Source organism: Rhipicephalus sanguineus, chromosome 8 (genome assembly GCF_013339695.2).
Source record: "Rhipicephalus sanguineus isolate Rsan-2018 chromosome 8, BIME_Rsan_1.4, whole genome shotgun sequence".
Taxonomy (NCBI): Eukaryota; Metazoa; Arthropoda; class Arachnida; order Ixodida; family Ixodidae; genus Rhipicephalus; species Rhipicephalus sanguineus.
Genome location: NC_051183.1, coordinates 171,707,283 through 171,723,752, shown reverse-complemented (window position 1 = coordinate 171,723,752; position 16,470 = coordinate 171,707,283). Strand labels below are relative to the sequence as shown.

Sequence of the window (16,470 nt, the reverse complement as noted above, 5' to 3'; positions counted from 1 at the left end):
GTTTTCTAGTCAGTTTGATACATCCGGATTGCAGCTCGATTTTTTTGCACCTTTTTGCGAGCTTTATACATGCCATAAAATGGAAAAGCGATGCTGATATCCGCAAAGTTGGTGATATTAATATTGCCGAAGATGGGGAAAAAGCGTTACGTCTCCGCTCTGATCAACATCCCAAGAAGCATGCACTGTATGATTCTTAGGAACAAGACTGACAATAGGGCCAAGGCAGACTAGATGCTTTCAGCGCCTGACGAGTACACACAGCTGTCATTTACATCCACACCATGTCCTCATGTGTACAACCCACCCTTGCATATAACAGTGCATCGCTGACTCTAAACCATGCAAAATGCAAAACAAAAAGATCCCTACGCAGTGCCGTGACGGCGTCTTTCTAATATTATTGCAAAGCAGTTCCGTGAAGCCAACGTACCACTTAGGAGGCAATAAATTCTCCAACAGTTTTGTGTCGAATAGCTCAATATATCGAACCAGTTATAGTCTTTTAGTCAATTCGATATATGTGGGTTCAACTGTACTTTGTTTTCATGTACTGCAATGACTTTTGTGTTGCAAAGTGCACGTGTTGATGCAAAGTAGCTTTATTTTGCCTTATATGTGCATTACTTGTTATATGTCTTGTGAATGTTTACTTCATGTGTAAAAGCACAATCCTTGTTTCAGTAAAATTAGCCCCTGTTGCTGCGCTGGTTGAGGCTGCCTTTTCAGGTTACCACTTTGGCTGTGAATGTCATCATGTGCCATTTACAGTTGAGCTCTCACTTGTGCTTACTGTGAAGCACCATATTGTGACAAGCTGGTCAAAGTATTTCATTCAGATGGCATTGCTTGGCAAGGGGTCATTCATTGTAAAGACAACCCTGTTTCATTAAAAATGTTGCAGCAAGTTGTCAATGTGTTTAATTAAAAGAGTGCATTAAAATAAAGCGAGCTTTCCTTCAACATACCAGTGACTAACATAAGGAACAAAGAGAAACACGCACCACGCAACGCTGCCGAGGTCGTTGCAGGCTGCTGCGTACCCTACGCAGGTGCGCAGGCATGTGGGGTCCGCGGTCCACGGAACAGGTTTGACCACGCGGCTGCGCTGCTGCTGGCCCTTGAGATGCAACAGCCGTGGTGCTGGACCTTGTTCTTGTGGCCGGCGATGGCTCATCAGCTGCTGGTGGCACCTCAGAGTCGTCATCGTCGTCTGTGTCGTCATCGTCCCCTTCAGGAGCAGGCTCACGTGCCGCCATTGCAATGTTGTGAAGAGCTGCGCAAGCAGCAATGATGGTGCTGCTTTGTCGGTGGTTGTAGAGCAGAGTCCTGTAACGCTGCAAGCCGCGGAACCTGCTCTTTAGGACCCCGATGCACCTCTCCACAACATTGCGCATGGTGGTGTGGGCCTTGTTGTACTCGCTCTCAGGGGTGCCACTAGCTGGACGTCCGAGCACTGGCGTCATGAGCCACGGGTCCAAAGGATAGCCGGAGTCCTCCTGCTCAAGGGCAGCCATGACAGCTGTAGTTATAGTGTCACCTGGCAGTGATACTGACGAAGGCAGCAGTCAGTGTGTTCAAGACTAAACTTTTTTTATTTGGATGAATTTGTGCCCAAAAATGAAAATACAATGTGAAAGCAGCTGAGCAACTGTGAGCCGTCAAGTAATCTGAACATCAGCAGAATGCGTCTTTAATAAAGCAGTTATAGAACCTTCCAACGTTATCGCTGGTGCTTGCATAAGCTCTCGAAACTTGACTGTTTGCGTTCTGCGTGTGATCACAACAGATTGATCAAAAAAAAAAAAGATCACGAAGAAGCTTTCCAGACATTGAGGCACTCTGCACCAAGCATTAACAATTGGTGTGGCTGAAACATGAATACATCAATATAAGGCAATAAACGAACGTGGAAATATCGTCTTGATTGTGGCAAAGATTGCCAGCACCTATCAAGCAAGCATTCGCCAAGCCGCAGTTCAGCTCCCACGTGCCGCCGAAGAGAGCTCCTCCGCCACACCCACGAGTCATGGCACGACCCCGGGAAACATGGATTGATATCCAGAATCCAGAGGTCGGCATCACAGGTCTGCGGAATTTAATTGAGCCAAAATTGTAGTCACAAAAGGCCTCGCAAAAGCTGTTATGTTAATATAACTACATATGCCTGCATTGTTTACCTGCCATTCAAACATAGCTATGGACACATCGTCGACAAGATAGGGACTTATACCATAAAGCGCTAACACATTCACTTGGCTTGATCAAGACAGTGAGAAATGGTATATAGTCTGCATGCTTATTGTTGGACCAACCCAGCTTCTGGCCACAGCAGGCTTTACCCCAAATTACCACTGTATGTTTAAGCAACTGTATCACAAACTACTTAGAGCATAAAAAGACTCGCGAGTGAAAAAGGGTGATGAAACAATACGTTGTTAATTAAAGCAACGCCCATCACGACAATCAACAATGAGAACACACATTATGCATGGAGCGCTACTCTCAAGAACTACACATCGAGAATCATGGTTCAGGGTACATTTGGCGATCGATCAGCGATAATTTTATGCACTGTCGAGGCCACTGAAGCACAGCGAACCAGCGCGTCGCAAGATTTCATCGCTTATACTAAGCGAGGTGCCCCGAGACGAATCCATTACCGTTCTGGATAGTCGATTCAAAATCCCGCTCCCAGAACACTGTCGCAAGTCTCAGTAAAGCGGAAAACTAAAAATGAAACGATTCGCTACGCTTACAATGCATGAATACTCACGATCATGGTGTTCAAGGCGTAGAAGCCCTTCCGCGACATGTAATTCGCCGTGTCGCCGGGGCTCAGGCCGTGGGGCTTCTGGATGGCGATGAGCGTGCCGTCGACGCACCCCAGCACACCGGGAATCCTCCCGAGCCGAGCGAACGACGCCTTTGTTCGCTCCTTCGCTTGTGATGTTTCGGGAAACGCCACCCACCGTTTTTGTCCGCCAACGACAGCGATGGCGTGTGCCACCTCGTGGACCGTGTCGCTGACGGACGGCTGCGACAGGCCGATGAACTCCTCACTGCCGACAGTTCGCTGGAAGCAGCCGGTCGCGAAAAATCTCAGCGCACACAACACCTTCCGCTTCGTTGAAATTCCACTGGCTCGTCGGCACCCGATGATGGGGTCCAGTTCGCCGCACAACCAACGTACCGTTCGTTTCGAGAAACGAAAACGACGCCGGAATTCACACTCGCTCAACTCTTCAAAAGCATTCCGCACCTCCAACACCTCTTCCTCTTCGTCGAGAATCGCCAAACGCTGCGACAACACCCGCGGCGAGCGCCATTTTCTCGAAAACTACGCCGTTGCGGCAGCCGAAGCCGCCGTATCAATCCAATCTACGCCGTGAAAAGCCGCCGTGAAAAGCCGCCGTGAAAAGCCGTTGTAGCAGACGAAATTTTCATTATGACGCGGCATGACGTCACCAAAAAAGAAAACCTCAAACAAAAAAGAATTGGCAACACCCCCCGGCCTTGAGTGGCATCTCCCGCTTCAGCCAATCAGCGCGCTTGTTCTCTCCCAGGAGAACGAACAAGCAGAACGAACAGATCTCCGATCGCCCCTCTGCAAACGCCGACTGCTGTCTTCGTCGACGTCACGACCACGTGACAATATCGACGCAAGTGATAAGTAGTCAGTCTTGCCACGCACTCTTATTTCTTTATTTTGATGTGATCGCGTTTCATCCACAAAACTGTTAGTATTCCTCGGCGCAGGCCACGCCGCACTGTTTGGAGACCTTCGAGAGTGCACCATGTTGTTCTGTTAACCCTTTAAGATGCCACCTATGAAGAACTGTCAGTAAATGTGTCGATACAATGTTATTTCCAGGCATCGACATAATGCAACAAAACTAAAGTCATAATAGGTTCATTTATGTGTGTTACAGTAATAACTCCCAATTACTTTGTAATTCATTATCAATTTATTTTTTCACCATTCATGCTTTGTTTTTGCATAAATCGATGAAATCTCAGGCTAGAATACTGTGCGAATTCGTTTTCGCTTATGTACACGCTGAGCAAAGAAAAATTATACCTTGGACGTTGGTCGCGGGAAGAGGCACGTCGGACGACTCCTCGAATCTTGGTATATATCAAGCTAGTGAACGGGCCGTGAGCGTACCATGAGCGTGGCATGTAAATCATGCCATACATGACATGCAAGTGATAATTTTGATGCTACCACCTGTCAAATACGTTCGTCATTCAAAAATATCTCGTCATACCAATTTGGGTATATATCTGTTTAATGAAATGGTCGCGAGCGCCCCGAGACCACGTCATGTAAGTCATGTTGTACATGACATGCGTGTCATGATTTGCACGTTAGGACCAGTCACTTACGTCATCATAAACTCGTGTCGCGCTATACAAAATGTGGTGTCTATAAAATTAACGAACCGGCCGCAAGAGCACCCAGAGAGTGGAGGGTAAATCATTTCGGTTCTTGCACGTTACGATTTTCATGCTATGGCCTGTGATACTCGACATGCAGTGATGTTATGTCACACCAATTTGGCATACATCCCGTTAACAAAACAGCCAGGAGAGCAGAAAGTCGTAGGCGGCTAGATAGATAGATAGATAGATAGATAGATAGATAGATAGATAGATAGATAGATAGATAGATAGATAGATAGATAGATAGATAGATAGATAGATAGATAGATAGATAGATAGATAGATAGATAGATAGATAGATAGATAGATATATACGTTTAATATCGCAGAAGTTCGCTAAGAAATGCTTCGCATTTATATGCCGCTTAAATAGCAAAAAAGCGCTTTTCTTGATTTCCGACGGTTTCCGCAACCAAAAGCCAGCACCCAGGCATTCTTCGATGCCTTGCAGGCTTGCAATTAAGCGTCAAAGCCATACAGGTTGTCACAAAGTTCCTGCACGCTTTCTCAAGCTATAAAAACAATCGCGCTCCGAAGCGCAGTGTGTCAGCGGCCGGGAGACACTAGCGAGGCGAGCGAGCTGGACCATTTATAAGGTGAAGCCGCCGAGAGCGCGCGGCGGCAAAGAGAAAAGGAATGCAGTGCTTCCCCCCGCTGTAGTGGTTTTAACGGAGACCAGCGACGACGGCGACGGCGGTGGCGGACAACTAGAGCGCCAAATGAGCTGTTGTGATCTTGTGATAGCTTCCGCTGTAAAAGAATAAGGATGAGCTAGCACGTAAGGTTAACTTCACAAAGCGAAAGGCAGTGAGCCGTGTAAAGAGAAAACTATTTATTGCAGTAGGGATAATATGGATACTATAGGTGCGATTGTGCCGTTGCCATCGCCTTTACATGTATTATTTCCGTGTGCGATAACACTGCCCCGCGCCTCATATGTTGTATGCGCCAGTGAAAACGTAAGAGGGAGCCGACTATCGAGCGGAGAGAAAAAGCGCTGGCCATCTTCATTCGAACGAAAGGCCAATGAGGGCCGCCACAGCGGCGGAGGGAAGCTACGTCGCTCCGCCATGAACTGCGTACTTTAGACGGCCGGAAGCAGTGGTGCGCTTCTTCTCTTTATAGGTATCAGCAGACGGCTCATACCTTTGTACAGGCTAGGTTCTCACCCCTCAGCCCACGTTGAGGCGATAGACCGCACAAAGATGGTTTCGCTCGCTGCGGCGGCTGCGTGTCCTTATGCCAGAATTCTGTAGAGTTATACCAAATAGGACACTGAAGGTGTTGGCTGCTAGCTTTACTTCGTATAACATATCAATTTGTTGCCATCGCATTTATTGATCCGTCCTTGCGGCGAAACTGCGCCTTTTATTAAAACTCACAGGGTGCATTATGAATTTGCATAGGACGACTCGAAGTTGAAGGCCTTCTTCTTTTAGCGGCTGAGCTGTTTCGGCTCGCTGTAACTTCCGTGTCGGAAACAGGAATGGTCATCGTCATGATCCGGCAGGCGCTCTCTTCGTCCTCTTTTCCATCGTCGTTGTCTTCATCTTCTGTTTTGCTCCTAGAACACGTGCGTCGATTTCTGCGGTGCGGGTTACAATAAAGATAGAGAACGATAGAGAGAGAGAGAAAGAAATAAATGTAGAAAAAGAAACAGACAACCTTCTTTGCGATGAAAAAATTTAGCAAGGCGGGATTCAAACCCGCGTTCCCACTATTGGAAGGCGAGCATCGTAACCATTCGGCTATCCAGACACGCTAGCTGAGCATAGCATTGACTTGTATGGTATAGTATAGCAAGGGGATGGGAAAGAAAGTGAGAGTGAGGAGGAGAGATGAGAAGAAGGTGGAGGGAAGAGAGTAAAGCATAGCGTTTAAAAACAAGAAAGAGTGAAAAAAAGCGAAAGTAAAAAAAATAGATCATCAGAAAAAACGAAAGAAAGAGAGAAAAAGGAATGGAAAGACTAAACGATAGAAGTAAAGAGGAAGAAAGCGAGAAAGCGAAAGAGAGAAGGAAGAGTAAGAACGAAAAAGAAAAAAAAGAGCGAGAAAGAGAGAGATAGAAAGTGAAGGTGACAAACAGAGAAGAAAGTGAGGAAGGGAAGAGAGGGTGACGAGGAGAGATGTAAAGGTGAGGACGAGGAAAATGAGGGCGGGAACGAGTAAAGCCTAGTACAAAAAGAAGGAGCAATGGAGACATATAGAAGCAAATGTAGGGACAGAAAGAAAGAATGAAATGCAGAGAATCAAGGAAGGATGTGGACGAAATAGAGGGAGAGAAAATATAGATATAGAGAAAGAGGAAGCAAGCGAGAAATAGAGAGAGAAAGAAAGCAAGGGAAGAAATAGACATAAAAATAGAAAGAGCATGAAAGAGAAAGAATCAGAGTGAGAGAAACAAATAAATTGAATTCAAGAGATAAAAAGATAGAATGAAAACAGAAAGAAGGAAAAAGACAATAGAAAGAAAAAAAAACTAAAGAGATGCACTTCCTTCCGGCTTGCCACCACCAGTTCGACACTGCCCTAATTTTCTTCTCACTCGATGTATTATCATGTCCCTTCACCCCTGCGGAAGCTGTGCACCTGAAGTTGTTTTGCATTTGCCCCGTGATTGGCTCACATTTACCACTTATATTAATTACCGCTGCAAAATTTTCACTAGTACTACTTAACTCTACGATACTTATTATCAAGGATGTAGTCGAACCTAATTAAGGTCAAATAAGTATAACGAGCGCAAAATATACTTCTGTGTGCTTATTTATGCTCGAGTACGCCAGTGGTAATTTTTATCTTTGTGAGCTAGTATTCACTAGCCTCATTCGGAACTCTACTTGAATTACTTAGGTTTGAAATAATTATATTTAACTATGATTTGTTTATACCTACCACGGCTCCATTTATTTAGCTTAATTAGGGAAATTAGCAAAATTGTGCCACATGAAATATAAATATCTGCAGTAAGTTTTTTCGATATCACACTAGTTTAGTATGCCTAATTATATTAGCCCTAATTAGTCCTAGTTATACTTCATTGAACTTAATAAGGCTCCGCTCAGTCAGGACTTATTAGCATCTTTCTGAGTTTGGCTTCTCTGGGCTCCTGGGGAATTCGACGTGAATTATCTGGTCTGAATCAGGTTTCCCTTATTTAGACGTAATTGTGCTCGGCCTAATTAGGTGATACTATGCTCAAGTACGCCTAATTGGGTTTGGTTATACTTGCCGGGACTCAACTGGGCTCTCCAAAGCGTAACTTGGCTTGGCATGCCATCGGCTGACTAGGCTAGGTCAAATTAGATTACCTAAGTAAGCTTAATTTTGCTGGTCTTCGCTGTGTGATACAATGCTTAAATGGGCTAATTTAGATTTGGTTATACTTAGCTTGGCTTCACTAGGGTCATGTAAGCTTAGCTTGGCTTAAGGCGGCAAAGGCAAGCTGGGCTCAGTTTTCTGGTGAAGCTGTGTGGCGTAACCAGAAAGCTTATTTATGCTTGGCTTTATTAGGATTTACTATGGTTGCTATGCTGAATTAGGCTAAATAACCGTTGTAAAAGGCGACGCACGCCAGGCTCTAAAGCCGGCCTCGCCGCAGCCGCTACGTAAAACAAAATCACGGATGCGATCAAGCAAAAAACGCACACCCGCTTGAGGTTTCTTTTAGATGCGAAGTATCTTAAGGCGGAGCTCAATCCGGTGGTGGTGGTGGTGGTGTGCGGTGTGACCTCCCTTACTGCGCATGCGCATACCCTCTCCACACAGCTACACTCCACGCACCCTCTCCCCTTCCCCTCTCCACTTTCCATCTCCCCTCCCATCTCCCATACCCCTCCCCCTTTCCCCTCTTCCTCTGAAACGCGGGCTAGACATGCCGAAATTCTCTGCTGTGTAACGCCGCGATGTGCTCGAGCGCATGCGCGCCCCCTCCTCTTCTCCCTCCTCTCCTACGCTGCCCCCTCTCGCCCGCCTGTAGACCGCGTTCCCCGCGCGCCCTGTGAGAATTAACGGCCAGGCTAGATGGAAGATACGACGCGCGTAGCGTCCCTCTTCACGTTCCACGACGCGAGGTCGTAGCATGCCCAACGAACGCCAACGGAACGCGATCGTGCAAGTGCTCCGGCTTCGCATCGCCTCATGGTCCCCTTTAGCGGGAGATGGTGTAATTTTTTCTACGGGCGCGATAACGACGTCAGACAAGGCGACATGAGAGGCCGCCTGATATGACGGGACACGCATGCGCACAGCTGCTCAGTGGTGCTCTCGACAGCTGGCGGCGCGCCGGCAGATGGCTTGTCGTTGCATTCTGCCACGTGATCCGGAGGTCCGTATACTTTTCCTCACACCTGTACATTGATATATGAGCCTGTACAATGTCTACCGGTGTTTGTCAGCTATGTCAGAATTTGACATTGACGGACCCACGATGACGCCTTGTGGCCCATATCTATCCTCACGACTAGCGTCAATGATCCAAATTAAACATTCGTGGTATTCATTCTGAAAGTCTGCGCTCGCAAACACGGACGCAAGAAAGGAGTCAGGACACCACAAACGCCGAAGCTTGTGGTGTCTCGACTTCTTTGTTGTGTCCGTGTTTGCACGCCCAGTCTTTTAGAATTAATACTTGCCAACTGGCTCTCCTTTCTGTTATTCTAATCGTTGTAGCAGCTGTAGAAGTTAATATACACCTGGACACAGGATGTGATGAATCCCGAGCAAAGATGACATCAACTTGTACATAATAAACAGTGGTACTCGATATACACACTTTCAAACGGTGGTCGTCTCAGGAGAGGAACGGAAAGTTGTGCGCTCCCCAGTAATGGGATACATAAGCCTGCGCTCATGCATAGACTTATGCATACACTAGCACAGAGCGCTTCAGGAACAGGATAGGCACAGTTTGTACCTTGAGCAGTGAACGCGAAAACGCGTTCCGCTTCCTGTTGACGTCTGTCTCGCAGCACCAAAGCGCTCACTTGAGCCACATTCACCTTTCGACGTCGATGCGTTTCTACGGCGTTATTGCAGGAGTTTTATTACTCGGTACCATCGCATTCGAAGCATTGGCCCTGGAGAAACACCGTTGGTGCACGTGGAAGCTTCACTGCTATGGCGACTGCACAAGCGCTTACTATCGGCGCTCATTAGAGCATGATGCAGCACTTCAATTTACCACTCCTATACGGTGACACCGCCCCGCCAACCGTGAACCCTGTGTCAGGGAAGAGGTTTGAAAGATAAAAGGCGATTTTGGAAAGCATCATGCATGCGTATCGGTAGCACAGTGAGTAGAGCGCCCGGCACTTTTCATAGCGGAGGGGAGAGGTCGTGAGTTCGATTCCCATGTGTTCCGCGGCAACCGTACTTTTCCGTCTACTTTTGCTGTATCTATCTTTCTCTCTCGTTCTTGCGCTACCCATGCTTTTAACACGAAAGTGTTCTATGCCGGGTTCCACCAGGACATTACTGAAATCATTTCAGTCACTGATATGACTCATATAATGCACACCAACAGATGACAAGAAAAACCACATGTTTTGCTTATTTGAATGACCTGGGAGTCGGGCGTCCTACCCACTGCGCTGCCGACACTCATGCACAAAGGTTCACAAACAGGCCTTATGTCTCTCACACATCCTTTTCACAGTGATCTTGGTAGGTGCGGTGTCGCCGTCTCGGATCGGTGAAGTACTCCATGAGCACGCTAACTAGACTCGACAGGGGCGCTTCGATAGTTTCAGCTTTCGGTGCAGCGAGAGACACGCGCGGGACGCCTTCTCGCGTTCACAGCTCAAACTACGATCCCTACCTCTCGCGTTCCTGAAGAACTGTGGGGTATACGCGTGAGCTCATGCACCGGTTAAACTATTACTGGTGAGCGCACACGCTGGCGTTTCTCTGCTGAGATGGCGACGCTTTGAATGAGTGCATATTGAGTACCAGTGATATGTGCTTGTTGAGGTCGTATGGCACGGGATTCATCATATATTGTTTCCAGGTGTAGCTATATGTGTCCTCCTATCGGATGATGCATTCAGGTTGTGTTGGTGACAGCATAGCTTAGTTGAGCTACCACAAGGGTTCAACAATGATCTTTGGCCTTAGTCGTCGGGATGGAGATGTGTAATTTCACGTGGATTCATCCACGTCAAACGGTGCTGAAGCTGCCAAAGACCAATAGATATCCGAAAACTCTCATACATCAATGTATAATAAAGAATCAAATATACTCCTATGAAAACAGGGTTCGCCTTCGTGTTATATCGATTCCTATGACGGAGGGATCAACCATGTTTTTATCTCTTTCTTTCCTATCTTTCTTTCTCTTTCTCTCTGCTCCTCGCTTCCGCTTTCTCTCTATCTCATTCTCTCTCTCGCTCTCTATTTCTTTCTTTCTATTTCTGTGTTTCTCTCTCGGTGTCTATTTCTCTTTCTATATTGATATATTCTTTTTATGACTCCTTTTTGTGTCTAGTTCTTTCTAAGTCTTTCTATCTGTCTATTACTTTCTTTCTCTTTTCATCTTTTTTCTCTTTCTCCTCGTTCTTTCTCTCTATGTCTCTTTTTCGGTTCATTGTATGTATTGCATTCGCTCTCTCTCTTTATCTCTCTCGGTACTAGTTCTCGGTAATAGCAAGGTGAGCTCTATTAAGCCTCGACGCAGTAAGCTGTCACTCTGAAGGTCGCGATTGCCATGATTCAATTTAGTGTAGGAAATTTCTGTCGTGGTAGGGATTTCTTGCCGCAATAATAGAATAACATCCGCAGAATCGTCCGGTTTTCACAAACGCGACCACTCTTCTGTTTAAACAAGCACAGTTGGGATGGTCGATTATTTTTACAATGAAGCCGTATATGTCTAAGAGATGAGAAAATGTGGTGGTCCGTGAGTGCGCAGAATCTATAATGAAGAAGCAATGCTAGCCTATGCTACCTCAAAGGACCTCCAGCTCGCAGCAGTTTCACATCAGGTATTTCCAGCATTGGTAGGTAGGAATGACGACTGTCGCAGCATGAATCGCTACCTACCAAACGCAGAGATTGAAGCGCATGTCTCTTAAATGTGGTAACAGAGTGTCACGTATCTCGGGAGTGCTTGCACTGTCGGAATGGAGTTGGGAGAGAGAGAGAAGAGCGACTCGGGAGACACCGTGGGGGCACTGCAAACAAAACTTTATCGCACACACCACGGCAAACCAAAACAAACGCGCACTCAAAATTTACAATAAAAATCAACAAGGGCAAACATGTTGAGTTAGTGCGCACTCACTAGCTAACCAACAAGGCATACGAGCTATATCTAGCTCCTCTCTACTCGAGCGCCTGGCCACTATGGCCTCTCAGTTAGTCGCGCTGCACATGGAACGTTCTTACTCCGTTCGTGGAGTCCGCTGACTCAATCCAAGTCCAAAGTCGACGCCCGGTCCCGACGTCGAGGCTCCTGCCTCGACGTCGGGAGTCTCAGGGCCGCCGTCGTTGATCAGACGCCTCGCTGATCGTCTTCCTTGCCGATGCCTCGTTCCCCGCCGAGAACAACGGTCTTTCCCGGTTAGGCCTACTCTCGGCCTCTCCTCAGTGCCACTTGCTCGAACTGTCGACGTGGCTCTCCGGGGATTGTCGGTGGTTTGCCGTCTCGTCGAGCTGGGGTAGTGCCGCAGGTGCCATGAGAACTGCGTGATGAGGCTGCCGCAAGCCCGCGACGCCTCGCTCGGTAGACACCAAGGTCGACGGCCACCCTCCCGGGGCATGCAAAACGCTGCCTCCAGAACTCAGCCCTGCTGTTCCCGCCGCGGACGCGACGCTGGCCTGCACCACCTTGCTCCTCGACGACTCCACCGAACAATGCCCAACTCTTCTTCTGTGGTCTCCCACCTGAGCTCGGGTCGCGTGGCACGCGCCTTTCTCCGGCCAATGGCTTGCGTCGACGTGGCGGGGGTGCACACCATCGGGTACTTTTCCATTCCCCGCACACCATCGACGCCTTGCGCTGTCCGGCGCGCGCCCTGTGCCCCTTTACTCATGACATTGGGCCCCCTTTTAAGAGTTTTTTCTTAAAAAACTGCTTATTCTCCTCTTCGGGGTTGCGGCCCTCTGCTCTTCTGATGATGTCTTAAACTTCTGACTCGCATTCTCTTCTCTTATGGTCCCATCTACTTTCACTGCGCCATGGTGAACACCACGCACTTTCACGAACACGTCATGAAACATTACACTGAACCGTTCGCGATGTCCACAAGTTCATCGTCCTTAACACTATAGGCTGCAGTCTCTACACCTGCCGAAATAACTACTCACAATACGCCACACTGACTCTTCAAAAATCTGCACAAATATACTGTCTAACAAGGTCAGCTCAAATAATGTTATCCAACAGTATCCTCAAAACCTATATCAAATCCAAGCATCATTTTAACACAATAGGAGCCACCGCTTTGATACACCATGCTTAAACCTGTGTTTTTTCACATTGTGCATCTTTTTCAGTTTCTTCCTGCGCCTATTCATGACATGTCTTCTCAAACACTCACTACAACTGATTACTCTAACCCGACGCCTCTTCAGTTTCTCCTTACGTCTATTCGCTACCCAATGTCTCGGACGCTCACTTAAGCTGATGCCTCTGTTTCTTTTCACCCGACGCCTCTTCGACCTAACTTCCCCAGGCAGCGTCCTCCCGTTATGTCTGGCTCTCACTTCTAGCATCAACCTCTTTGCATACCAATTCTTACACCCGACTATGCGCGTTTTGGGGGCATTCTTTTTAGTTCGCTTTACGCGTCTGCGCTTGACAAGTTCAGCCACCTTTATGGCGTCCTGATAGTTACGACCAGTTTACTTTGATTTCAGAGCTGTCTTCACTTTCTTGAACTTTACGCTTGTACTACCGTGCGTCTGAGGCTTTCCATTCATCCTACTCCTCTCTTTTGTCACAACTCACAACCGCTTACTGCTTCTTCCTTCCACAGCTATGCTCATTGAGCTGTATTCTGCCTCTTCGTTCTTCAGAGGCATCGCGTTCTCTTTCTCCGTGCCCTCTTCAACACTGGCATGCAGTTCACTAACCGTTGCAACACCATCACTATATGCAACACCTGGGCCCTTTGTCTTCTGCTCATTCCTAACCCGACTATTCTCCTTTGCACAACTAGTGTGTTCACTGCCCCTTTGATGATCGGAGGCAAAACTCTGATAATCAGGCGCATTGACTTCTCCTAATGAAACCTCTATGGGCCTTCTCTCATCCTGTTCAATGCAGCCTTTGGCTCGTTTGGCTTGTGCCAATCGCAGTTGAAGCTCGAGTTCCCGCTTCTCTCGAGCGTAAGCTTCTAACACTGCGGCGTGTTTCGCCTCGCGTTCGGCGCGACTTGCCTCGAGATTGGCGCGACTTGCCTCGAGATAGGCGCGTCTCGCCTCGAGATCAGCGCGTCTTGCCTCAAGTTCGGCGTCGCGCTCTTCTCTCTGATTCTGCCACTCTTTTTCAATGAACCTGAGACCCTGCTCTCCATTGAGCTTTCTCTCCCGAATGACTCTCACTATCTTGTCCCAATCCATATCCATCCTTGCAACCCCCGACGAAACGTGACTGGGCCCAACGCTAGAAAAATCCTGGCAGGCTCGCCACTTATTATGTCACGTATCTCGGGAGTGCTTGCATTGTCGGAATGGAGTTGGGAGAGAGAAAGAAGAGCGACTCGGGAGACACCGTGGGGGCACTGCAAACAAAACTTTATCGCACACACCACGGCAAACCAAAACAAACGCGCACTCAAAATTTACAATAAAAATCAACAAGGGCAAACATGTTGAGTTAGTGCGCACTCACTAGCTAACCAACAAGGCTCTCTACTCGAGCGCCTGGCCACTATGGCCTCTCAGTTAGTCGCGCTACACATGGAACGTTCTTACTCCGTTCGTGGAGTCCGCTGACTCAATCCAAGTCCAAAGTCGACGCCCGGTAACGACGTCGAGGCTCCTGCCGAAGTCTCAGGGCCGCCGTCGTTGATCAGACGCTTCGCTGATCGTCTTCCTTGCCGATGCCTCGTTCCCCGTCGAGAACAACGGCCTTTCCCGGTTAGGCCTACTCTCGGCCTCTCCTCAGTGCCACTTGCTCGAACTGTCGACGTGGCTCTCCGGGGATTGTCGGTGGGTTGCCGTCTCGTCGAGCTGGGGTAGTGCCGCAGGTGCCATGAGAACTGCGTGATGAGGCTGCCGCAAGCCCGGGACGCCTCGCTCGGTAGACACCAAGGTCGACGGCCACCCTCCCGGGGCATGCAAAACGCTGCCTCCAGAACTCAGCCCTGCTGTTCCCGCCGCGGACGCGACGCTGGCCTGCACCACCTTGCTCCTCGACGACTCCACCGAACAATGCCCAACTCTTCTTCTGTGGTCTCCCACCTCAGCTCGGGTCGCGTGGCACGCGCCTTTCTCCGGCCAATGGCTTGCGTCGACGTGGCGGGGGTGCACACCATCGGGTACTTTTCCATTCCCCGCACACCATCGACGCCTTGCGCTGTCCGGCGCGCGCCCTGTGCCCCTTTACTCATGACATGCAAAACGACCCAGCGCAGCAAGGTGGCTATGTCAGGCCAAGAAAGCAATACAGGAGAAAAGAGAAGGCAAACAAAATCCCTGAAAGCTCAGAAGCTAGAGCGAAAAATGTGGGTGGCGAAGGACAACGCGAGAGTAGATCGAGAATTTTGGAGCAGGTAGGGGTAACCTCAGAGGAGTTCTCGAAAGAACAAAGGTGTGACAGAGCCCTGAGGCACGCGAGAGATAGGGTACAACCCTTCTCTTGTACGTTTACGGCCAACCCTATCTCTGGTGATTGCCCTTGGGTCGTCGTCGTCTTGCCGCGCTGTGGGAGTGCCGTAGGTGCCCTGCGAACTGCTGTGACGGGGCTGCTGCAAGCCCGGGGAGCCTCACTTGGATAGCACCAAGGTCGACGGCCACCCTCCCGAGCTTCTCGTGCTGCTGCCCCCAGACGGAGCCCTACTGCTCTCGTCGCGGGTGCGACGCTGGCTTGCAACACCTGCAGTTTCACATCAGGTATTTCCAGCATTGGTAGGTAGGAATGACGACTGTCGCAGCATGAATCGCTACCTACCAAACGCAGAGATTGAAGCGCATGTCTCTTAAATGTGGTAACAGAGGAATGAAACGAGACGACAGAAGATACTTCCATGGATCTGAGCTCTTGATAAAGACAGGGGCTGCACGTTTCAGCTTGGCTGGTTAACCATATGTACGTATTCCTTAGATCCTTATCGATAAGAGTATTTTTTTTCAGTCAATCGACTTATTTAGTAGGCACTTTCAAGAAAGCTTGAACGGCTTATACTGATATACTGTTTAAGCAGTGCCACCCTAAAAATGAGTACAGGCCGGGTTTAATTTATTTGTGTCGAAGGTGCATAACAAATGTCATATTTGTTAGGCACTATAGTGCGTAACGTACTGAGGTTTCGAACTATAGTGCGTAAGGGTTTGATAAATCATATTTAAAGAAAAGCGGCGCACATTTTGTGCGCCGCTTTTCTTTAAACATGAATATACACCAACTCGCCCAACATTCTATTCTGTTATGATAAATCATACTTACCTTCCTAATTACTATATAATGCCCAACACGCTCCTTTCTATGTTTTATGATACCGCCGCCTTACACTTGTTACTACTGCCTTGCGCAAGCCGCGCCAGATTATTTTAGGATCATCTGTTGAGTCTATTATGAATTCAGCTGAGTCTATTCCGGAACTAACGCGGCCACCAGCAATAAAGCTGGAATGTTCAATGTGGCATATGTAAATGCCGACGCGTCTTACCGCAGAGCAGTTCTATTGACGGCCGACGCTCTGTCCGCTGCTATCAGTGCACAGTGTGCATTGCTGTGGTTTGACTTTCCGTTTCCCGGCCACAAGTTCGGCCAAATAAAGAGTTTCATCTTGGACACGCCGACTGCCGCCTTCGTCGACGTCATGACCCTGCTACAATATAATTGATGCTTATTACAGTCAA

General features: G+C 48.2%; 1 protein-coding gene across 1 annotated transcript; it reads right to left on the bottom strand.

Annotated features, from left to right (window-relative positions):
• Positions 1-1,854: 1,854 nt before the first annotated feature.
• LOC119403683 (putative nuclease HARBI1) lies at positions 1,855-14,013 on the bottom strand. Its single transcript, XM_037670592.1, has 4 exons — positions 13,888-14,013; positions 2,777-3,301; positions 1,950-2,089; positions 1,855-1,870 (listed from the first exon to the last, which is right to left on the bottom strand). Exons 1-4 carry the CDS (start codon positions 14,011-14,013, stop codon positions 1,855-1,857), a joined length of 807 nt encoding a protein of 268 aa, XP_037526520.1.
• Between the last annotated feature and the right edge of the window lie 2,457 nt (positions 14,014-16,470).